Source organism: Vulpes vulpes, chromosome 14, assembly GCF_048418805.1.
Source record: "Vulpes vulpes isolate BD-2025 chromosome 14, VulVul3, whole genome shotgun sequence".
Lineage (NCBI taxonomy): Eukaryota > Metazoa > Chordata > Mammalia > Carnivora > Canidae > Vulpes > Vulpes vulpes.
In genome coordinates this window covers 23,330,513-23,355,981 of record NC_132793.1, presented here as the reverse complement: position 1 = coordinate 23,355,981, position 25,469 = coordinate 23,330,513, and the positions used below count along the sequence as shown (strand labels likewise).

The 25,469-nt window shown below is 37.1% G+C and overlaps 1 protein-coding gene across 8 annotated transcripts in view; it reads right to left on the bottom strand.

The window, feature by feature from the left end:
- Positions 1-25,469, bottom strand: part of UQCC1 (ubiquinol-cytochrome c reductase complex assembly factor 1) — a 99,147-nt gene that overhangs the window by 42,008 nt on the left and 31,670 nt on the right. For all 8 annotated transcript variants that reach the window (XM_026009823.2, XM_072736033.1, XM_072736031.1 and 5 more), the window contains 3 exons: positions 21,892-21,964; positions 16,329-16,386; positions 2,279-2,387 (listed from right to left, as the gene is read on the bottom strand). In XM_026009823.2, coding sequence (XP_025865608.1) covers positions 2,279-2,387; positions 16,329-16,386; positions 21,892-21,964 — 240 coding nt within the window. The remainder of the gene's footprint in view (positions 1-2,278; positions 2,388-16,328; positions 16,387-21,891; positions 21,965-25,469) is intronic.

Here is a 25,469-nt window from a genome sequence, read left to right as displayed (position 1 = left end):
GTTTCATTGCATGGCAGTCGGCCAAGGCTTTGGCTGGCCCAGGGGTGTCACTGGTTATCATTACGTGATGTGATAGTAGCAGCACCACCCTATGTCCACTGGGTGCTGCCACGGAGTTGGATAGTAAGTACCTGAGGGCATATGGAACACTCCGTGGGATTAAGGCTGCTGATACCACTCTGGGTAGCAAAGACATCAGAAAGGCCTGACAGTGAAAAAAATGGAACAAGGAACCAAAGAATACACAAAGACAGCACTCAATGACTCCAAAACAAATGATGATGATGCTGATGGCAACTAAAACTCTGACATATGCTATCCTCTTCTTGGAATGAACAGAAATACCAATGGTCTACTGTCTCAGAGAAAGGCATGTGAATGTCATTGAAGACACTTTAAGACAAATCTATGTCCACTGTGCTTCCTATATATATATATATAGGGCCTCCAAAGACATGAGAATTTAGGAATACCCTCTCAGTAGGCAACCATCATCTCCATGATTTAGCTTCAAAGACCTCAATTTTACACATATAGTAAGCACATGATACCATTAGACAATGACACAGGAGTGTGTGAAAATAATCACAATAAATAAAACGTGGTGACAACCTCCCACTCAACTCCCATGTAGCATGGAAAAGTCTCTAAGACATATTGTTGAGTGAAAAAAATTAAATACATATTAGTACACAGAGGATGATTTCATGTATACTCTAATATACAAGGACGCCTGGTGGCTCAGTGGTTGAGCATCTGCCTTCGGCTCAGGGCGTGATCCTGAGGTCCTGGAATCAAGTCCCATATCAGGCTCCATAGGAAGCCTGCTTCTCCCTCTGCCTAGGCCTCTGCCTCTCTCTGTGTGTCTCTCATAAATAAATAAAATCTCAAAAAAATTAAGTATACACACACAAAATCAATGCTATATATTTTCTATAGAGAACGTAGAAAAGAGCCTTAAAAGATATACACCAAAGTGGAAACAGTGATTACTTCTTAAAAGGAGGTAACTGGCCAGGAATGAGATTGACGATTAAAGGGATTTCAGTCTTAATTAAAACATTTTGAATTTTAAAAACAAACGTAAAGTAAAAAACATCTTAATATAGGGGCACCTGGCTGGTTCAGTCATGGAGTGTGTAACTTGACCTCAGAGTCATAAGTTTGAGCTTTCATATGGGTGTAGACATTACTTTTAAAAAATCTTTTTAAAAAATCTAATATATATATTAAGTTAAAAAGCCAAGATACAAAACTATGTATGGTTAAGCCCATTTGTGTTATGTTACAGAATATACATTTATAATTTGCATTTATATAGGAAACTAGAAGGATACACATCAACTCTTAACAATGGTGACTTTTGGCAGGTTGGAATGAGGAAACAACACTTGTCTTTACATTAAATGCTTTTCACTGTTTGATTTTTATTCTATGAACATGTATGACTTTTATAATACATATATAAACTCTATTTATTCTTCAGTCCATAGGGAGAACTTTGTAATGGAAAAAAAAAAACAACCCATTTCATGACCCCATCTGATGGTTCTGCTTTAGATGATCCTAAGCTAGGAGGCTTAAGGAGAAAAAACAAGGGGATAAAACAAGGATTACAATCTACTAAAATATGGTCTAGATGCAAAAATACACAAAAGAAGAGATTACTATTTATATAAACAACTGTTTCTAATGCTTTGGTTTCATCTTTCCATTACCATTACATTCTATGTTTTATATGTATATATCCCCCTCTCTCAGGTTAATTATTAAATGTACTAACATACATTTTCAGCAAGTATGTTGCCAAATTTTTCTAGGTTGTTAGTGATCAAGGAGCTTGTTTTTCAGTTCCTGAGGACAGTGCAGGCCCAATGCCAGGGCATTTCCATCAGAACTAATTTAGAGGAGGACTAGTTCAAACATTCAATTGGTGTCAAAGGCATAGTACCCTAAAACTCGATTACTATTTGATTTCTTCCATTCAACAAATCCATCCCTCTTACCACCATTATTTGGGATTAATAATTCCATTTTCAAACACAGGATGTCCTTGGATTGACAAATCATAATAATGTGTGCAAACACATAAAGTGTCCATGGTATGTCAGTCTTCATAGAGGCAGAAACAACTCTAACTGAATTACCACCTGACATTAGGCAGCATTACACAGAAATCTAAAAGCAAAGCTATTCTAGAACAGATAAAACATCAACTCAAGTCAAGCAATCCCTCACTGGAGTTTTCCTGGACCATAATCTAACAGTATTTACTTACCCCCATAACTCTGCCACGCTGCTCAACATCCTCCCACATAAAATGAACTATGATCCGACACATATATTTCCCACTCCGGCCTTCCTGCTTCATTCGGACTAGACACATCCTGGGTGGGAAGAAGACATAAAGAGTAACTAGCTGTTTGTAATTTTTTTTATCACACCTTATAATTATCCTGAAGGTCAGCTCATCTTGGTAATTTCAGTAGAGAACACATAATAAAAAAACTGGAAGTGATCTTGTTAAAAAAAAGAAACTTTCATTGAGGTACAATATAAATACTGTAAAGAACATAAATCTTAAGTGTATAGCTTGATGAATTTTTACATATTATATATATACATATATATATATACACACACACACCCCCACGTAAGCAGCGAGATATTTAGAGATATGTCTATCTCAAGATAGAGATTATTTAGAGCACCTCAGAAGGCACTCTCCTACATGAAAGGAACCCACATTTAGCTATTAGAAGATAAGCAAGACAAAATCGTTCATTTTGCTAAATGAATACAGGAGTCCTATACAAGGGAAGTAATTTGCCCAGCACCAGAGTAGTCTGTAAAGATGGGTATAGTGCTGTGCTGTCCAACACAGAAGCTACTAGCTACATATGCCTATTGAGCACTTGAAACATGACTAGTTCCAGCTGACACGTGGTATAGGTTTAAGATTTCAAAGATTTAGGGGTGCCTGGGTGGCTGTTGGTTAAGTGTCTGCCTTCAGCTCAGGTCATGATCCTGGGATAGAGCCCCACATCTGGCTCCCTGCTCAGTGGGGGGTATGCTTTTCCCTCTGCCCCTCCCCTTGCTCATGCTCTCTCTCTCTCAAATAAATAAAACATTTAAAAGATTTCAAAGATTTAGTTCAACAAAAAGACAAATACCTCAATTTTTTTATACTGCTTACATGCTGAAATATTATTTCAGATATACTTAGTTAAATAAAACCAATTATTAAAATTCAGTTCATTATTTTTCACTTTTTTAAAATGGAGCTACTAGAAACTTTTAGTTTAATATATGACTTGCGTTGTTTGTTGGACAGTATCTATCTAGAACACAGATCACAGAAAGTATTCACCTGTGTAATTATCAAATCGTTTCCCCCATTAGAATGTAAGTTCCACTGAGGACAAAGATCAAGTCCGGGCTCTGTTGTTTTTTTTTTTTAACCACTATATACCCAGGGCTTAAGTGTAGTGGGTACTTAATATTTACTTGCTAAATAAGTAAGTGAATAAAACACCTCAAAGCTAGTTTAGGGCTTCTTCTCCTATACCACATTGCCTCTAATCAGTCTATAAGGGTCTCTGCTTAAGACCTTCCATAAGAATTCTATTTTTAGGGGATCCCTGGGTGGCTCAGTGGTTTAGAACCTGCCTTCGGCCCAGGGTGTGATCCTGGAGTCCTGGGATCGAGTACCGTGTCGGGCTTCCTGCATGGAGCCTGCTTCTCCCTCTGCCTGTGTCTCTGCCTCTCTCTCTCTCTCTGGCTCTTGTGAATAAATGAATAAAATCTTTAAAAAAAAAAAAAAGAATTATATTTTATTAATTAGTAAATATGTATTATACTTAATTATAAATAAGAATATAAACCGGGTCATCAACTTTCCAAACGAGTTCCTTATCTCATTCTTAATGAGCTTCCTTATTTCTGTTACCTCTCATTAATTAGTTTTTAAGCAGCTATAATAGGACTACTCACCAAAAAGACAATTCCTGCTATAATTATGTAATATTCTATCTAAACTGACAATTCTGTCTCCATACACAATCCTACCCGTTAAAATCTACAAATTAAAAATAAAATAAAGTAAAATCTACAAATTGAATTTAAATTTTTTAAAAATGTAAAAAAAGAAAATCTACTAGCAATAGTATGATACAATGGAATGATTCCAGCCTGGCCTGCCTCAACATCTCTGGTAACCACTAAGATGGAGAAAAGAAAACATACTTATCAAATCTGCAGATGACAAGAAGTTGGGCAGGAAGACAAATATGCTGGATGACCCAACTATGAGCCAAAAATACTTCAACAGACTGTTTCAATGGGCTGAATCTAACAGAATGAATTTGAACAGGAGTAAATCTAAGGTCCTGTACCTGGGTCTTAAAGAACTGTATGTAGCAGTGCAGGATAGGTGAGTCATGTCCATCTATGTGTGAAAAAGTCTAGGAGGCTTAGGTTGACAATTAACTAACTTCAAAGGAAGTCAAGGTGATGATGAGGCTGCCCCCCAAATTAATGTGATTTTAGATACAGTAACAGAAATATAATATCTTCCATGTGCAACAGTGAAATTTTTGTTCCATTCATCACAGGTCAGACTCTACTTGGAATACTACCCATAGTTTTGAACATCATATTTTAAGAGATAAGATGAAGAGATGAAAGATCAGAAGATAAATTCCCTGAGAAAAATAGGAGAGTTGCTTTAAATATTGTAGAAAAGTGATTAGACTATTTGCCTAAGAATTAGAACCAAAAGGTGAGCCACAGAGGGAGAAAGAATTATTCAACACTGAACATTGAAAAAAATAACTTTCTAACAGGAGAGTTTCTGAAGTTTCAAGTGATGGAAAGAATAAACCCAAGACACAGAGAATCTGCCTACTTCTGAAGGGCAAATAAATCCTTTGTGAGAACTCAGCTATTTGATAGGCCGACTACATGACCACATCCCTTCCAACCATGAGGTTTGCTGATGTTATTTTAATTCTTTTTTTATTTTTTTAAAGATTTTATTCATTCATTCATGAGAGACACAGAGAGAGAAAGGCAGACACAGGCAGAGGGAGAAGCAGGCCCCATGCAGGGAGCCCGAAGCGGGACTCGGTCCTGGGACCCCAGGATCACGCCCCGGGCCGAAGGCAGGCGCCAAACTGCTGAGCCACCCAGGGATCCCCTGATGTTATGATTTTAAATTTGTAACCTCTGAACCCAATTAGTACCTAAGAATTAACACTTTCTAACAATAAAAACAGGTCACGGAAAAAGATCTGGCTACTTTATATGATGTAGGATATATTCCAAAGCAGAAACAAACTGGGGAAATTTCAATGGTCCCTTTTTTTTTTTTTTAAGATTTTATTTATTTATTCATAGACACACAGAGAGAGAGGCAGAGACACAGGCAGAGGGAGAAGCAGGCTCCACACAGGGAGCCCGACGTGGTACTCGATCCCAGGTCTCCAGGATCATACCCCAGGCTGCAGGCGGCGCCAAACCACTGCGCCACCGGGGCTGCCCAATAGTCCTTTTTCTTAAGATTTTTCTTAAAGTTAATCAAATCGTTCATGTCAGACTCTCACCTGAAAAGACACGGTGAGTTTTGATGCTTACATGTCGTCAGAGGCCAATTCATCAACAGCAAGTGAGGTAATGGAATTCTTCATTTATTTGAAAATTCTGTAGTTTGTTAATACACCTGCCCTCTGAGGTTTAAAAGGCACAGATTTTCTCAGACCATAAAGTATACATTATGCTATGCTCACCTCAAGTGTAGCTACCATCTGTCACCATAGAACCCTATTACAATACCATTGACTATACTTTTGATGATGTACCTTTGATCTCCATGACTTATTCATTCCTTAAACTAAAGGCCTGTATCTCTCACTCTGTTGCACCCATTTTGCCCATCCCTCACCCTCCCTTCCCTCTGGCAACCATCAGTTTGTTCTGTGTATTTATGAGTCTGTTCTGCTTTTATTCATTTGGGTTTTTGTATTTTTTTTTAGATTCCATACATTAGTAAAATCATATAGTATTCTTGTTTCTCTTATTTAAAATTTTAGCATCATACACTCCAGGTCCATCCTTGTTGTCAAAATGGCAAGATCTCAACGTTTTTATGGCTGAGTAATATTCTACTGTGTGTGTGTGTGTGTATATATATATATATATACATATCATATATATATTCTTTTTTTTAATATTCTTTATTCATCTATTGATGAACACTTTGGTTGCTTCCATATCTTGGCAATTGTAGAAAACACTGCAATAAACACAGAGGTGTGTATATCTTTTCAAATTCATGTTTTCACTTTTGGGTAAATACCCAGTAAAAGGGGATCCCTGGGTGGCGCAGCGGTTTGGCGCCTGCCTTTGGCCCAGGGCGCGATCCTGGAGACCCGGGATCGAATCCCACATCAGGCTCCCGGTGCATGGAGCCTGCTTCTCCCTCCGCCTGTGTCTCTGCCTCTCTCTCTCTCTCTATGACTATCATAAATAAATAAGTAAATAAATAAATAAATAAATAAATAAATAAATAAATAAATAAAATACCCAGTAAAATTACTGGACCATATGGTATCTCTGTTTTTAATTTTTTGAGGAACCTACAGTGTCTGCACCAATTTACATTCCCACCAGCAGTGCGTGAGGGTTCCCTTTTCTCCATATCCTTGCCAATGCTTTTTATTTCTTGTCTTTTTGATTCTAGCCATTCTTACAGATGCAAAGTGGTATCTCACTATAGTTTTGATTTGCGAAGCCCTGATGGTGATGTTCAGCATCTCTCCATGTGTCTGTTGGTCATCTGTGTCTTCTTTGGAAAAATGTCTATTCAGGTCCTCTGTCCATTTTTTATAGGATTATTTATTTGGGGGGAATGTTGAATCATATAAATCCTTTATATATTTTGGACATTAACCCCTTATCAGATATATCATTTGTGAATATCTTCTCCCATTCAGTAGTTTGCCTTTTCATTTTCTTGAAAAAGCTCTATATAAAAGCTTTATCTTCTGGTGTAGTCCAGGTATTCCTACTGTCCACACTTTATAATTGAGGAAACTGAGTCGTAGAGAAGTAACTTGCCTAGAGTTACAAACCTAGTAAAGGGTAAGATCTGAACCCTGATCATCTGATCCCAGAGTTATACTGTTTTTCTGCTTCCTGTAATGACTAGTACAAATCTTACAGAATCCATTTACTCTGCTTTCCATTTAATCTTCACAAGGGTAATAACAGTTTCAAAACTAGCATCACATTAGAAAAAGCATATCATAAGGGGAAAGACTGGCTAACTTGAGGCAAGCATACCTACAACAACCAAAAGTAACTGCTGGCCACCTAACAGGAAAGAAAAACTAAAAATATATTGAAAACAAACACACAAAAAATAGCACAGCAACTGAGACTTAATAGTGAGGAGAACACACTCAGCACAACTCAAAAAAGATAGCCTGGCAAAGTGTAACTAAGAGTTATCAGAACCTCCTGAATCATCCTGAAAAGCTTAAAGTACATTGGCAGGTAAAAAGAAAATGAATGAAACAAGTTCAAAATGGTAAACAAAAGCAAAAAAGATCTGAATATCCCAGTACCCACTACGAAACAAACCCAACTGTCAACAATCATGTGTGAGTCACTAAGTAAACTATATTCCACAACAACTGAGAACACTAGGTTTATATAACAGAATGGGATAGCTCTACTTCAATTTACATTATGGATGCATTCCTCATAATAAATGTTTAAGTATTGAGAAGTCAGTTACATTTTACTACTGATTTATCATTTCAGAGCTCTGTCCTGGGAGAAATGGTGGAGGGAAAGGGGCGATACTTTCCTGCTAAAACGTAGTAAGAACTGCCTTTATGAATGCAAAGTAAACTTTAAAAAGAAATAATCTTCCACTCAAACCTAAAGCTGCCCTAAAAATAGACTATTTTTTTAAATATTTTTACAGGGGTACCTCCATAGCTCAGGGATTGAGTGTCTGCCTTTGGCTCAGGTTGTGATCCTGGGGTCCTGGGATCAAGTCCCACATCGGGCTTTCCGCAAGAAGCCTGCTTCTCCCTCTGCCTATGTTCTCCTCTCTGTGTCTCTCATGAATAAATAAAATCTTTAAAATTTAAAAAAAAAAATAAAAAATAAAATTTTTTTTTACAAAGAAAGAACCTAGCAATAAAAATATTCTTGTATTAATTAATGAAATTAATCATTCCTTTAACAAGTATTGACTAAGCACCTACTCTGAGTATAGACTTAAGTCTGTATGTAAACTACTGTTTAGGAGCAATTCCAGTTACCCCTCCCAAGTTTGATGATGTTCTTAAACCCACAATTTATTATTGAGGTTTTAAGCTTCACAGTACTATCCTTGTGTCTCAGTGATTCCAGTGGCTCATAAATAATACTGATCTTCTTTACATATAAGGAAAGCAAATAACCCAGCTAGCAAAGTAAAGAAAAAAAAAGGAGTGGTCAAGCCCTAGCCTTGGCTCCCAACTATCACTAAAAGGAAAGCACAGAGGTGGGGGAAAAGGGAAAAATACTCACTCACTAGGAGTCTCAATAAACAAAGGGCTAAATATAAATTTTACCGTATGGCAAATAATAATAGTGATTACTGCCGTTTATGACATCCTCCAGTAACAGACTCGTCACTTGAAAATGCATTTGCATTCACTCTCTCTTTCATCAACTATAACTGTTCCCATTTCACAAAAACAAAAACAAAACAACAAAAACCCTGATGCTATGAGGAAAGAAGAGAAGGAAGTAAAGAGGCTTCGTCCTCTAGGCTTATAAAAATGTTGCAGTGTTTCCCCATCTTAAAATAAAAAATGTTTCCTCTCCATCTTGTTTCTCCCTTTAGTGACCACCTTTCTTAATCACCAGGAAAGCCTTAAAATGTAGTTCATAATTACTTTAAAAACCTAAGTTGCCCAATGGAAAAGAGCAGAGCTGGAATGAAGCCTGAACTCCCTCTCTTTCCCCTAAGGCTTAATATCTCCCTGGGCAGTGTCGGTATCAGCATGTTCCCCCATTCTGTGACAGCTAGAGCCTCTTCCTCCTACATCAGACAAGGAGGAAGACAGGAACACTGCCTGCAGAGTTCAAAGGAACAAGAGTCCTAATCATGCTTTCCTCCTCTCTGCCTAAATCTGGGAGGGAAAAATTCTTGTTATTCTTGACGCTGACCTCCTGCCATGTATTGGCAGTTCTGAGTATCCTGTCCCGCTTGTTCTGTTTGGGCCTTCTGACAATGCCAGTTGTGTTTTGGCCTTGTTTCTCCCTAATGCTAGTTTATAAAGCTGCTCAGAGAGGATCTGATTTTGACTTCAATGAAAACTAGTGGGCATTTAAGGTAGGTCTGTCACTCCGGCTGCTATGAAGGAATCCCAAAAGGGGCTTTCACATAGCTTGTTTCCCTTACTCTGCCACCAGCTGAGGCCAAGGAAGCAGAGTCTACATGCCCACACTCAAGTCTCAGCAGTGTGCTAATGAATAAGTTTATTTATTTGTGAGCTGGCATGCCTACCCTTTCCTGGGGCTGTGTACATGGCTATCTCCACTTAGTTTCCTAAACTCCCTCCCCATGAAGCCTAACCTTTATGTGCGGAATGTGGGGGCCACAGGACAGTCTGTGGACAGACAAGTGGGGTGAAGCACTTCCTGAAGCCATCTCACCTGACAGTGAGCCTCCTCTAAGAACTACACCTGGCCCCTGTGGCCCGCCTGTCAGATCCACTATAGAGAACAAGCTCCTGGGTAGCATGTACCAGTACTTTTAGGTTATGCAATGTTGATAAAATGATGCTGCATAGGCCTTTGGTTTGTCCAAAAAGCTACATGCGTGAATGAACAGAGTGACTGGATGGGGGAGAGAGAGAAAGGATGTGTACATGGCCAGGGCTTACCATATATAGCAGGTCTGGAGCTGCTGGAATCCAGCGAGAGCTTGAAAGCCCTACAGCTACATCAAAACTGCTGTGGCGGTTCTAAAGAGCCTCTTGCAAAGGCCAGGAGAATCTGCCAGGGTGTCCTCTGGCTGGACTGAGACTGGGACCAGTCTGTTTTCCAACCCCTTCCTACCTGCACAAGTTACTTCCTTCTCTACTTTCCCAGAGGCTTCTTCCCCCAGACTTACAAAAATGTTCCAGTGTTTCCCCCTCTTAAAAAAAAAAAAGAAAAAAAAAAAGTTTCCCCTCTGTCCTGTTTCTCCCTCTAGTGATCATCTTTCTTAATCACTTGGAATGTCTTAAAAAGTAGTTTATAATTACCTCTTATCCTCCTAAAAACTCCTTAACACCCCATGTGCTCTGGTTTTAGACCCCAGAAGGCCAATGCAACTGCTTCCTTTGACCATCTCCAGGCAGTCCCCCTTCCCCTTGTGCTTCCATAAGATCTGCATGTCTGCTATACATAGCACTTACCACCCTCTACTGTTTTCAGGTCTACTTACTTGTTGCCTCTTCCAGAACATAGACAGTTCCATATAGTTGATGATCAGTGCTATGCTGTTCATATTCATGGGAAGAAACCCCCATCCCCATGACCACCAAAAGGAGACACTCGAAGTACTGCAGAAGGAACAGTTAGCTTTGAATTTGAGTCTGAGTCTCAGATCCTCCATTACAGATGAAGAGGCCTGTGACAAATTCCTTAAAATCATCAAAATCATCTCCCCAATTGTAAAATGAGGGGGTTGAACTAGATGTGTTTTATTTTTTATCTTTTTAAAAATATTTATTTATTTACTTGAGAGAGAGAGGGAGAGAGAGAACAGGGGGGAGGGGCAGAGAGCGAGGGAAACAGACTCCCAAGCTGACTCCACGCTAAGTGTAGAGCCAGATGCAGGGCTCAATCTCATGATCCTGAGATCGTGACCTGAGCTGAAATCTAGAGTAAGTCACTGAACCAGCTGAGCCACCCAGGCGTCTCTAGATCTGTTGTTTTTAAGCTGTGGTCTGAGTTTCCACAGAATTATGTAAGGGTCCCTTACCAGTGGGCACATTGTAAAGATCTGAAGTGAGGTCATTCCCACTTCCTCAACCCAAGTAGCAATTCTTTATCTATTCGTACATGGTAACTGAACATAAAATTTCATTTTTAAAAAAGATTTTATTTATTTATTTGACAAAGAGAGAGGGCACAAGCAAGAGGAGCAGCAGATGTAAGCAGAGGGAAAAGCAGGCTCCCTGCTGAGCAGAGTGCCTCAACATTGGGGTCCAATCTCAGGACCCTGGGATTATGACCTAAACTGAAGGCAGACACTCAACCAACTGAGCCAACCAGGCACCCCTAAAATTTCATTTTTAAAAAGGGCTCAGCTGGTAAGAAGATTAAACCACTAGACCCCTACACCTGCAATGCTTTATATTTAAATCATCTCTACACACAATGTAGCCTTCAAACCCAAAACCCCGAGATCAAGAGTCACATGCTCCACAGATCAGACCAGCTGGAGCCTCTACAATTTACAGATTTATGTTTAAGAATAAGCAGGTACTTCAAATAATAAATAGCATTAATAAATGTTTATTTTAAAAGTAAATTAATTAAATATTAGTATTAATAAGCAATTAATTATTACTTTGGTAGTTTTAATTACCAATGAGGAAAGCAACTTAATACTTTGAGCTACCCAGACTTATACTTTGAATTTCCTCTCCACCATGTACTAACTAGTTGTTTGGGCAAGTTCTCTGACTTCTCTAAGCTGCTGATTCCTCATATGTGAAATAAAAATAAAGTAGCTGTAAGAATGTGTGAGAAAATATATGTAAAATAAATAAAAGAAAATATAGTAAAAGGCTTAGTAATTATTATATTTATGATACACCTGGCTTTAAAATAATTTTTAAAAATACAAACTGCAGGGGCACCTGGCTGGCTCAGTCCATGTTGCATGTGACTCTTAATCTCTGGGTTGTAAGTTCAAACCCCATATTGGGTATACAGATTATTTAAAAATGAAATTAAATAAATAAATAAACAAAATAAAAATTAAATAAATAAAATTAAATTTAAAAATACAAACTGCAATTTACTCTCTGCATTCCATCTCCATCATAGGCATATTCTAATTTTATTTATCCAATTCCGTTTTCTAAAATTAACTTCTTCATCTAGAAGGTATTAGTATTCCATGACTACAAGAGAAGTCTCTAACAAATCTATTAAAGCCAACATAGGGGATCCCTGGGTGGCGCAGTGGTTTGGCGCTTGCCTTTGGCCCAGGGCGCGATCCTGGAGACCCGGGATCGAATCCCACATCAGGCTCCCAGTGCATGGAGCCTGTTTCTCCCTCTGCCTATGTCTCTGCCTCTCTCTCTGTCTCTCTGTGACTATCATAAATAAATAAAAATTAAAAAAAAAAATTAAAAGCCAACATAAATTCCAGCTACATACATGTAACTACCAGAGAAACTTAAGTAGGAGCAGAGCTCTGTCATTCTCACCCAACCAAAAGACAACACCAGGACCTTTCCAAATGCTGTGGGGCCCAAGTCAAACCTGGAGCTATCAGTTACTTAATGAACAATTATTGATACAAACTAAGAGTAAGACATGGAACTGAGGAAAGTAATACCCCATTCTCAAATCTTTCTGAAAAGATAATAAAAGTAATTCTTGCTCTCAATAAATACACCATCCACAAAGAAGACTGATACAATAAAACATAATAATGTTTGTATGACCAAGGTGTCTAAAATTCTAAGAGAACATAGAAGAGGAACTAACTCTTGCCCTCAAAGGGTAGGGAAGGCTTCAAAGAGAAATAATATCTGAGTTGGATACTGAATGAAAAACAGGAGTTTGTCAGGTGGAGAGGAGGAAGAAGGGCTTTCAGGACAGAAGAAAACTTTGTACAGAAGACTTGATATTTCTATTATTTAATATTGTATTATCTTGCAGAGGAGAAAGTGGTGATGATAGTGGTACCTACAATAGCACCATACGAGACTAGCAGAGGTGGCATATTTAGTGGGGTATGAATGCCATGCTAACAAACATACTTTGTCCCGAGAATAATGGAGAATAATTAAGGAGTGTGTGTGTGTGTGTGTGTGTGTGCTGATTCAATTTGTATTGAGAAGACCAATGGCATATGAAGATGGAAATTGGAGGCCCAAGACCAGTTTCCAGGTACTGCTGCTTATAACCCAGTAAAATCAATTAAATGGGTAACATCTTAAATTTTTCTTTAAAGTGAATTCAAATGGAATGGAAAATATCAGATTATCTGACATTGGTAGGGATAAGTTTTTCAAAACTGTAATATCAGATATGTGTGAGTTCTGGGTTGCAAAGTATAATTTATTTTTTACTGTGGGTCATGGTAAAAAAAAGTTTGAGACCAAATAAAAGGATTTCTGATGTGGACGCCTGAATGTATTGCAGTGCCATTGTCCAGGACAGGGAACAGAGGAGGAGGCCTGCCTTTATTAAGTCCACATTTGGATTCAGGGAAGCCAGACAGCAACCTTTCTTAACAATTTTTCAGCAACCACAGTCAAAACTAATCTTGTTCAGCAAAGACAAAGGACACATGGTCATTGCAGCTGCAGGCTCACATGAATACACAACTGATAAGGGCCCTCTAGAAACTGGAACTACCCAGAAAAACTTGAGAACTGGTGAAAGCAGACAGGATAAGGGAATCATCAACACCTCCCCCAGGGAACTAAAAGGATGTGAGAAATCCTGTCCCTATTCTAAGAGCCAATAGGGAGCAATCACCCTTGGGAGCCCAAGCAAGCTTTCTGCAAAGTCCACTGCCAGGGTATTCTGTTTATTAGGGGTTATTTTTTTTCTTGAGGGGTGAGGAGGATTCTTTTATAACTGCTTTCTAAGCCTTTCTACTTCTCCCTCATACTACCACCTACAGGAGTTATTTCAACCCTACACATCTCTAGCAAGTCGACTTAGTCCCATAATACTGGATTTGGCTACCCCGCAGTTATCCTCCTGGAGTGTGAGGCTAAGAGAAGAAGGCAGGAAGAACATAGCTTCTCCATAGATTTGGAGTGGATCCATTACTCCTAATACCCCTATTGCTTAGAAGAGAAAGTTTCCCCAATTCTTGGAGGATGATAGCACAGTTGGGCACCAAACTGCATTTATGGCAACCCTGACCATTAAATTCCTCCATAAACCTGCTTTAGACACTTCAGACAAGTGGCTGTCCTCAAATACTCCATGTCCTTGCACATATGTTCTGTCTTTTGCTCCTGATATTCCCTCAACCTAGAATGCCCTCCTTTTCTCTGACAGAAATTCTACTCATCCTTCATGGTACATCTCAATGTCACTTCTACCACAGAGCCACTCTTTATCCAATACTCTTCTCCATGCCCCCAACACCAAATTTGGTTTTAGTCATACCTATAGTATCTGTTTGTACCCTGGGCACAGCACTTCTTTCACTGTCATCCATTACAGGCAATTGTACTTTCAGCCTGGTATTTGCTAGATTAAGTTTCTTAAGGTGCACCGCATGTCAAACCCTTCTCTCCAAAGCCCCACAGTCCTTAACTACAGTGAGTTCTCAATAAGAATTTGCTGGTTCAAACTGAAAAGCTATTGATTCATTCCACCAAAGCCTGCAGATCATAACAACTAAAGAGGAATGGGGGGGGGGGGGGGGAGACCAAGTGTAGATCTGAAGCAGACAGCCTCCCTCCCCCTACTTAACTGGTAGCAGTACTCCCCACTCCTCTGAGAAATTAAAACCAACCTCAGCAAGGAAGGCACAGCAGGCATGTTTGGAAATGGTGTCTATCTTGAAAGAACTATAAGTAGTTTCAAGGTTCTCTTGCCCACTATTACTCAGGGATTGACCTTGGGATGTGGTCACAAGGATTATATATTTTATTTTGCCATCCACTCCCTCTAACACTCTGATACCTCTAGCTATATGGGTAATAAAGAGTCTTTCATACAAACTCTGAATATTATCTTTGAGCTCCTCTGGGAACAGCCTAGCCTCCTCTCAACCCTCCCACCTTTCCAGTGAGTAATTCTGCAGTGCCACCTCTGCAGTCCTCTCCTTTTGAAAAAGTGGTTTTCCTCTCAGTATATCCAGCTTCCCTCCCTAAACCTTTTCTTAACCTTCACCATTCAGAAAAAAGGTAGCCTGCCTTCTCAGCTGCCTAAAAGACATGGTACATTTCAAAGAATAGACAGAACTAGTAAAGGTTTTGATAGTTGTGGCTTCCTCTGTGATCCCAAAGGCACTACTTACTCAGATTTATTAGAGAATTTAGCCATTTTGACTTATCACTATTGTAAATGTCTTATCTCCCTCATTAGACTGTGAGCTTCTTGAGAACCACTGTTAGCTCCCAGCAAACTGCCCAGGACATAGTGTGCACTCAAGGAAGTACCCGCTTAGACAAAATAACATAAAATAAGTTGCCATCTTATGCCCCTTAGCCAATCTCAGTGTCTATGAGAGTTCAGAAGGAGAAATATTTCAGAGGTGATCAAAACCAAAAAGTCTTTATATAGTAGTCTGTCCTGTGATGCAAAGCTCAGCTGAAGGCAGTCTCAAACAAGGGTCCTTTTGACAGAGCAACCATTCCCCACGTTCCTCAGATACTCACTATGGTCAAAGTAGTAAACTTAGTTCTCTAGAATTTACTTTCCCGAGATCTGGCAGTTCAATAAATGCATTCCCCAGCCCCCACTTCAATGTCTCTCCTATATCCTTCTAACCTTTAATACTGTGTGTAACATTAGATGAAAAATTGATTTTTTTTTTGGCTACTTAATTTGCAGCTGAAGAAAAAATATACTGTTTAAGGTGTTAAATATTTTTACATGCAACAAACCTGGCATGAATCTAACCTGTATGCACATTTTAGAGGTACAGGCGTAAATGTCAGTGCTGTAATTTGTTATAGGTTTCTGATGACCAGCAATGAAAATGACCACGGATTCTCACAATTCAAACCACTTTTACGTAAATGTGAACTTTCCTAAAACAGCCAAGGGAGAGAACTTTCCATCTGAGCTCAGAGAGTCTCTTAGAGATACTGATAGCATTGTTCACTAGGTTAGGTGTTCTTTGAGAAAAGCCTACAAATACTAGTTTCTTTCTGGGACTATGCTTTGACCTTTAATAAAAATGTGCTTTAAGACACTAGTTATTAAAATGAAAGGAACAGTTTTTAATGCCTAAACAACTGCCATTTTACATAATCAGCCCTGCTGAAGGCTATACCTTACAAGTCAGCAGTATTAAAAAAAAAAAAAACAAACATTTGGTGACTTCATTTAAATTGCTCACTTACCAGACATGAAGTAGAGTTATAAGAAACCATGAATTGAATGTGTCAGGCATCTGACATCCTAGAAAATAACAATAAAGTATAAATATGTGAGGGTTTAGAGAAGGAATACTGACTATATATTAAATATTGGTAGGAGTCTATTCAACTCAAATATTTGGCAGTTACAGAGCTCTCTGATTATGCGACCATGAGAGGGCCAGAGGAACCACAGGACAAAATGACAGACTGAAAGAGCATTGAATACAGTCAGAATGCATAATCCTCACTTTAATCCTGAAGAAAGGTATTGAATGCCTTCCAGTTACAGCCCTGGTACCACTTTGCTGTGTGGCCTTCAGCATATCGCTTTTCTTCTCAGATGCTTGGTTTTCTCACTTTGTATAATGTGGCCTAGATGATCTGTATGGTTCCTTCCAACTCACATGCTATTTTCCCTTTCTGGTTTCAAATTCATCTGGAAAGGTAGGCAGATACTACTTTACCTACCCCACTTAAGTATAGGTGTCTTTCACTGGAACTCTACTGAGAAGTCTAAGTTCTAGTTTCTTTTTCCCGCCTTCCTTCTTTAAGGCAACTCAAGTGTACTATGAACATGGGTATGCTGAATGATTCACCCAAAATAAATGACCAAGAGAAAAAATGGGGGCTCTAGGAAGCTGCAGATGAATAAGAAAGCATATTACATCTAATGAAAGGCCATTCATCTCCCCCCAAGAATGACAAAACCTTAAGATATTAAAACTCAGGTCAATGCTTAGACATCCATATCTCCCAATTCTCAGATGGCTACAAAATGCCTCTGGCTAGACGAGGGCCCCCCCACTGAATTTACCCTTCTATCACATAACAGAAAGAAAAGCTGGTGCAAGAGGACAAAGAAAAGTGACTATCAGTGATCAATTTGGGCCCTTTGGGTAGAATCTGTCCTACCCTGCAGTAAACAATGAAATATACAATGTACTAAATGATGACAAACTGGGGCCACTAGGAGAGAAAACACAGAGCAGAACTCTGTGAAGAAGAACACTAACATCACCAATAATAATAAAGAACTCTAATTCCTTGAGGGCTTACTTTGTGTGAGACACTGTAACTGATGCTTACATGCACGAGCTCAATGAATCTTACCAACAGGCCTATGAGGTGGGTATTAATAATAACCTCAATGACAGGTGAGAAAATGGGACTCTCAGAGAGATCACGACAATTGCCCAAGCTCACACAGCTATAAAATGAAACATCTAGGATCAAATTCAGATCTGCTTGCTCCTAGGCACTTCAGTCTTAATCACTAACTGCTTCTCTAATACTAATATATCAGAAACTAACATTCTCTAAGGACCCATATTTCCTGCCAGGTCCACTGCTAGTCACATCAATACATTATCTCACTTAGTCCTCACTTTAACCCCGAAGGGAGGCATTATAATCCTCAGTTTAGAGATGAGGAAACAGGCTCAAAAAGGCTAAGTAACTTGAGGGCAGCCACAATATAACAAGCTAGTGGTTGGGCTGGAGTTTAAGTCCAGGTCTGTCACAAAATGACACCAAAATACTCTGGTGAGCTTACTGGGAGGTGCCCAGCAGTTGTCAAGTGGACTTCCTCTTGGAACCCAGCAGGAGGGAGGTGAAGGCTGGCCTGGCCAACCATACAGCTATTAAGACACATGCCATCTGAGAGTGGGCCAACCACTCTCCACCTAGAACAAGAATAGCCATGAGAAACTCTCAAGCCCAGATCTGAAGTTGGGTCTTTTTTGGATGCTAGAACAAAACATTAAAAAGAAAAGTTTTCTTGGAAGTCTGTCTTTCAATCTGGAAAATGAAAATTGGCTGCTTCTAAAGGACAATCTGTTCAATTGCTACCTCTACATCAAAGCTTCTCAGCAGCCTCCAGGAGCCTTTCCAATTTTCTCCGAGAGGGAATCAATTCTTGGGCTGGAAAGCACAGACAGACAGACAGGCCAGCAGTTGGACCTGGGTCACAATTTTCCATTCTGGGGGTCGGCTCAGGGCTAACGATGGGAAAAGAACTGGCATTTTGATTCCCTGTACCCACTGGGATCAGAACAGAAACCCACAGAGTGAAGGCCTAAGAAACAAGACCACTGAATGTCTGACCATGAGCATTGCAAAAACACAGCAGATCTTTAGCTCAATGAACCATGTTTAAACACTTCTAAGTTAAAATCCATTATTGTCTTTTGTCAAGATCACACTCTTGTACCAATACATGCTCAGTGCATTATTTTCTGAGGCTAGGTACTTTCATTGGATAAAAATTAAGTAATTCATCACTGTTATGGAGCGGTAGTATCAATACAGTTGTTTGTTTAATACAGGCTCTGGGGTCAGACTTTTCGATTCAAAATCTTGACTGTTATCTCTTACTTGCTAAGTGACTCTAGGTAAAATTATTTAGCTTTCTCAGTGCCTCAGCTGTCTTCTCTGTAAAAATGGGGAGAGTAAGAGAACCTACCTTATAGGTATTTGTGAGGATTAAATGAGATATGGCTTGTAAAATGTTTAGTAAAATAGTTAATATTTAATAAGTACTCAATAAATATTTACTATTGTTGTTTCTCAGTGTGAATTATTTAAACACTAGGGTTTAAAAATATCTTAAATAGCTCACTATTTAAGACTATGTCAATAAAATGATGAACCTCAATCACTGACTCAGAACTTATTCATTAAGGAGGCTCCTCTCCAAAGTATTAAGTCTAAAAGTATTAAGAGCTAAAGACAAAGCAGTTTTTAGACAGTATGGAATTTCAGTATAGAATTAAACACAAACTTTATTGATTGGCTTCATCTGTTCCAAAGTGCTCCTCATAACAAAACTCATCTCCAAAAAACCCCAGTTAGCAAGCCACTGCAGGCTCACAGAGGGTATCCTCACTGATGCTACAAATGACATACACCACATCAGAACATCTTGGAAACAACAGAAGGCTAGCTGTGAAGGTATCTCACCAGTCAGAGTCCCCAAGGTTTAGGTCTCTGGATCAAGACCTTTGAGCTCTGAGATGATAGTCTATAACTTGGGCATTTTATGGGGGCCTATCCAAGAGACTACAGGCCTATTTTTTACTCACAAGCACACTGTGAGTAAAAAACTCATTCTTATACACCTTCATAAATTAACACTGGCTTCACTTTTGTTGGAAGAGTAAGGATGAGAATGCTGAGCTCCTAAACCTCTATATCCTTTTAAAAAGTTACTGAATGCTCTGAACTCTAAAAGTCAAGCCCTAAAATACCAAAACTCCAAGGGAGCAACAGCCACTTTAAAGGTGTAATCTTGGGAAACAATGTATATATTCTCTTCTTTTACCCCAAATCTGTCTGGCCTACTCTTTAGAATCTTTTTTTTTTTTTTTGGAAGATGCAAGAAAGTCTCATTATTTTGTAGATATTTCTCTGCCTTCAAATGGTATTTTTCAGATTGGCTCCCTTTTTTATTCACTACCCACAGTTCAGAACCACTTTGTTTGATTTTAAAATGTAATCTACCCACAAATGACAAAGATGGACCACAATGGAGCATAATACAAATGAACAAGCTATAAGTCTAATATTGAGGTGTACATAACTCTAATATATATATATATATATATCACTTTATAATAATAGAGTATCTCCTAGAGGTAGTTCTCATTTAAAAGCAATAACATACAAAAAATATTAAAATGAATTATAATTTCTAATTTGCAGTTACATTCATTCATAAGCAATATGTTATAGTGGAAAAATTCCTGGCCTTTAAGCCAGACAACATATGATCAAGCCTTAGCTAAGCAACTTTGGGTTACTTAGTCTCTTAAATTTCAACTATTTCTGAAATGAAAATAAGAATACAAGCCTTCCTACCCTATAAGGTTCTACAACTTCTAATGAGACAGTGTAAAAGCATACCATGTAAATGTGAATTATTAGCATATAATGGTAATAATAATTTTTATAAATTTGTATTTTTAAGTAGCTTACAAAAGCTTATAAATTGAAACATATGTTACCTTAAATATGTAATAATAACCTCATTAATCAATCTATAATACTAACTCAAGGATCTTCAAAAATGAGGACTAAGACAAAGAGAACTAGTAAACATTTCAAAATAATTATAAATTCATGAGTTATTTATGGAATCAAATATTAAATAGATATCTGAGGATGAGGTTTTAAAAAGATCTGATGAAAAGTACTTGAGGGACATATATGTAATCCAGAAATCACTTAAAAATCCAGCTTCTAATATGAATAGTTTCTTCATAAAGTAGATAAAGAATATTTTCTCCTTTCAGACCAATTTGTCGTAATATGAGGAGTTTTTAGAGATTAAAAACAAACAAAGTTTTCTTTTGTCACTATGAATAAATAAGAAACAGAAGGTAGACACTAAATCAGGATTATAAGTCAGTAGGGTATTTTAAGTTCCTAACATAACATCAATTTGCTGAAATTGTAAAATCACCAAAACAACTTGCATTTGGTTTTTAAAAACCAAAATAGCTATTAAATAATCCAAACTGCAACTAGCTATCTTCCTTGTTTAACATAATTCCATATAAATATTTGCTCTCCATGAAAAATGTCAAGATATACAGTTAAGTGTTTGTTGCTTGCAGGATAATGGCTGTTACCACAGATGTGCACAGCACACATTATTTTCCAAAATCTGTGGAATTGGAAACAGCTTCAACTTTCCTAATTACTTCACAAGTACCTGCTTTAACTAACTTTATTTATAACTAAGCAGTTTATAGCTTCAAAATAAATACTATATTTATGTAATCAATTGATAATGGTGGTCTAAACCAGTAAAACCCTTTTGGAAAACAATTTATCAATGGGATATAAATAAAAAACTATATATATATGTATATGTATATGTATATGTATATGTATATGTATATGTATATGTATATGTGTATATATATATATATGTGTGTGTGTGTGTATATATATATATATATACCTTTTGACCCAACTGTCCTTCAACAGAAAGAAAACAATCATTACGCATATGCCAGAACTAACCAAAAATAATTAAAAACTAGAAATAAAAGAGGAATGATTGGCATAAAAGTTCACTTCATGTCAAAATGCTAAGTAAAACATCCAGAATATAAACAGGATTTGTTTACTATGAGTATTCGTATGTAAAAAGATGCATGTGTGGAAAAAATGTCAAAGTACTGGACAAATTTTTAGGTTTCCTCTTTTTTCAAACTTGTTAAAAATGTCTTATTTATAGAGTTCTTTTGCCGTTGTTTATTCTATTAAAAGAGAAAAATAAGCAGCTTTTATTACACACTTTGTACAGGAAAAACTGTTTCACTAGTGACTCAAAACCTATCCTACTAAGATACAGTCATAAAAAAGAAAAATAGATTCTTTTTTTTTAAGATTTTATTTTTAAGTAATCTCTACACCCAACATGGGGCTCAACTTACAACCCCAAGATCGAGTCACATGCTCTATCTACTGAGCCAGCCAGGCACCCCTTGAAAAGTAGGTTCATTTTCCTTTTTAGAACCATCAAAAACAGTTAACTTACTTAGAAAGAATTCCTCGAAGTCAGTTTTCTCCACACAGCTAGTATACATGCGCAGAGCCGCAATCTTAATCTTCTAGACAAAAAAACAAAAAAACAAAAACAAAAACAAACTCAAGATATGACCAAGTGGATGTTCTAGTGCTATCAGATGTAGGTCACAACATCTTATATTTGTTCAACTAAGAGGATGAGCCCAAACCTGTCTCTAGGCAAATTTAATAGCTAAACCAACATAGATTATTTCTTTCTTAAAGCTAACCATTCACAGACTTTACACAACTTTCACATTTTAAGATTCAGCATCAAAATGTCAAAAAGATTTTTCTAGTATTTCAATGAAAATATCTACTTTAATTCAAACTTTATCACATTTGAGCCTATAAGCCACTATTCAGCATCATTCACATTAACTCTTTATAATCTGAAACCCCTTTATATTTAAAATTACCCATTCTTCTGACCAAATCAAACAAACCAAAAAAAAAAACCCCTCAATCCTTCAATGTTACCTGAGAAGCACTACTATCCATTGTCTTTTTTATACCTTGGGGAAAGAGTCATTTTTTTCCATATTTTCCCTAGTTTTATAGTTTGCTGATTAAGAGTTTACAAATAAGGGTTTTTAATGAATGCAAAATATAGTAAAAGGATCAGCTTTCTACTATTCCTCAAAGCACTAAGACTTCTTAGGAACGTGATTTGAGTAATGGTTTTAATTTTTTCACTGTGTACTTAAGATTTGTATATTTTACTATGTGTACTTTGCCTTCCTAAAAATAAGCCTAAAAGTGAAAAATAAATTCTTTTAAGAGTTAAATTGTAGGTCTGAAGACCAACTTAGTGCTAAAGTAAGGAAGCATTTCTAAGGACTTTCAAAATATTTCCTTAAGGATACAATTAAATAAATGAGCCCATCCACAAAAGGCTTATAGCAGCTTATTTTTTTCGTAAAATGATAGAAAATTACAAACTCAAATATGCAGACTAAAAAACATGCACAAACTGAGAATATGATACCAACTGAAGAAAAAACAATCTAGAATTTTAGTAAATCTGTACTGTATTATTAAGGTTCAAAGTCACCAAAAATATACTATATCCAGTACTATATAATGCTCATTTCTCAATACATTCTACAGTCAAAACAACAGTGTCTCTAGGCAGAAGTACCCAGAATAAATTAAAGGGTTATGTCTCTAATTGTAATTAAGGTTTTTTCTTTGCTAATTTGAGGTCTGTTATGTTTTCAAGGCTTTTAAAGTAAAGCTCATATAGGGGAAAATAAACACATAACAACTGAAAAATAAATATATTTACATGGGAATAAATCAGCATTAGAAGCCTATTTAAACAAAACCCACAGTAAGACACTAAAAAAGAAGAGCAAATTAAACCTAAAAGCAGGCAGAGATATAATAAAAAACAGAGATCAATAAAATTGGAAACAGAAAATCAAAGAAGCCAAGGCTGGTTCCTTAGTAATACCAGTAAAATTAATAAAACGCTAATAGAACTGATCAAGGAAGAAAAGAAAAAAAGAGAAGATAAAAATTAGTGGAATCAGGGCAAGTAGGTGGCTCTGTCAGTTAAGCATCTCCATATCTGGCTCGCACTCAGTAGGGAGTCTGCTTCTCCCTTTGATCCTTCCCCTTCTCCTACTCTCTCTTTCTCATTCTCAGTCTCAAATAAGTAAATAAAATCTTTAAAAAAAATTAGCAGCATCAAGAACCAGAGAAGGTATCACAACATATCCAAAAGATATTCACAGAATAATAAAGGGATGATTATGAATACCTTTAGGACAACAAATTCAATTACTAGAGCAAATAGACAAATTCCTTGAGAAAAACACAAACTACCAAAACTTCCTAGAATAAATAACATGAATAGTCCTATACTATTAAAGAAATGGGGTTTCTTTAATGTGGTAAAAACAAAACAAAACAAAACAAACCTTTCTCCAAAGAAAACACACTCAATGGCATCACCAAACATCACTCAATGTTTTTTTTTTTTTTTTTTAAGATTTTATTTATTTATGCATGAGAGACAGAGAAAGGCAGAGAGGGGCAGAGACACAGGCAGAGGGAGAAGCAGGCTCCATACAGGGAGCCCGATGTGGGACTCCATCCCGGAACTCCAAGATCACACCCCCTGGGCCGAAGGTAGGTGCTAAACCACTAAACCACCCAGGGATCCCCTCAATGTTTCTATCAAACATCTAAAGAAATGATACTACATCTACATAAACTCTTCCAAAAAAACAAGAGGGAAGAACACTTCCTAGTTCTTTCTATAAGGCAAATATTACTGATATCAAAACCAAAGTCATCAGAAGAGATTAAAATTATAGAACCATAGTTTCATGAATATAGATGTAAAAATCCTTAACATTAACAAATATTAACATCAAATCCAGCAATATTTTAAAAGGACAATAAATCACGACCAACTGGGATTTATCCCTAGAAAGCAAAGCTGATTGGACATTTAAAAAGCAATCAATGTAATTCACCATATTAGCAGGCTAAAAGAGAAGCCTTTTAACTTTGTTAACATCTGCAACTCCAGAAAGCATTTGACACAGAAGTCATTTTGGGAAGTACTGGTCTGCACCATCATCAAACTAATGATATCCTAATATCATTATCCCAATGCTTTAGCTTTGATAGGCCTATTTCTATCCTCGAGACAGGGAGTTTAGGACATCTGTTAACTCTTCACTTCAGTCAAAAATAATTTATTGAGTACCTAACTCCATGCCTGAAATGGATTTGGATATTAGGAATAGAGCAGTAAATAAAGTCAAAAACTATTCTGTTTTCATGAAGTTTACAGCCTATTTCAGCTATAGAAACATTGATACTTTTTTTTTTTTTTTTGCCAATAAACATGAGAAGACACTCAACATTACTAATAACCAGAGGAATGCAAATTAAATAAAAAATGCCATTTCGCATCATCTAATTGGTAAATATTAAACAATTTGACAAAAATAAATAAATAAACAATTTGACAGTATCAAGTGTTGGAAATGATATTGAACCTTTAAACTCTGATGGACATATAAACTGATAAAACTGATGAATAATTTAATACACTTAACAATATTCATAGACTAGAACCCAGTAACTCCATCTCTCTCTCTCAAAAAACTGTACAACCTAAAAGGTTCTGTCATTATGAAAAAGCTAAAACTACTGTCTTTGGTACAGGAATAGTTAAACTGTACTTTAATTATATGATATGAAGCTATTCAGCAGTTGAAATGAAAAAAATCAGATCACCACTCAAAAACATAATGTTCACTAATAAAAACAGGTTGAAAAGTGAAATATTATATAGCTTTTATGAACACAATATATAATGGTATATATATTGTTTATGGATAAAAAGATGAGTGGTAGAAGAACAAAAATTTACAAGGGAATAACAACCAGCTTTAAAATAGTAATTATCTTGGTGGAGGAAGAAAGAGAAGAAAGGAGAGAAATGGGCTGGATTTTTTCCGTAAAAGTTTATCCTGGAAAATACAAAACTAAAGCAAATATGGCAAAAATTAATTATCTGTCAAATAT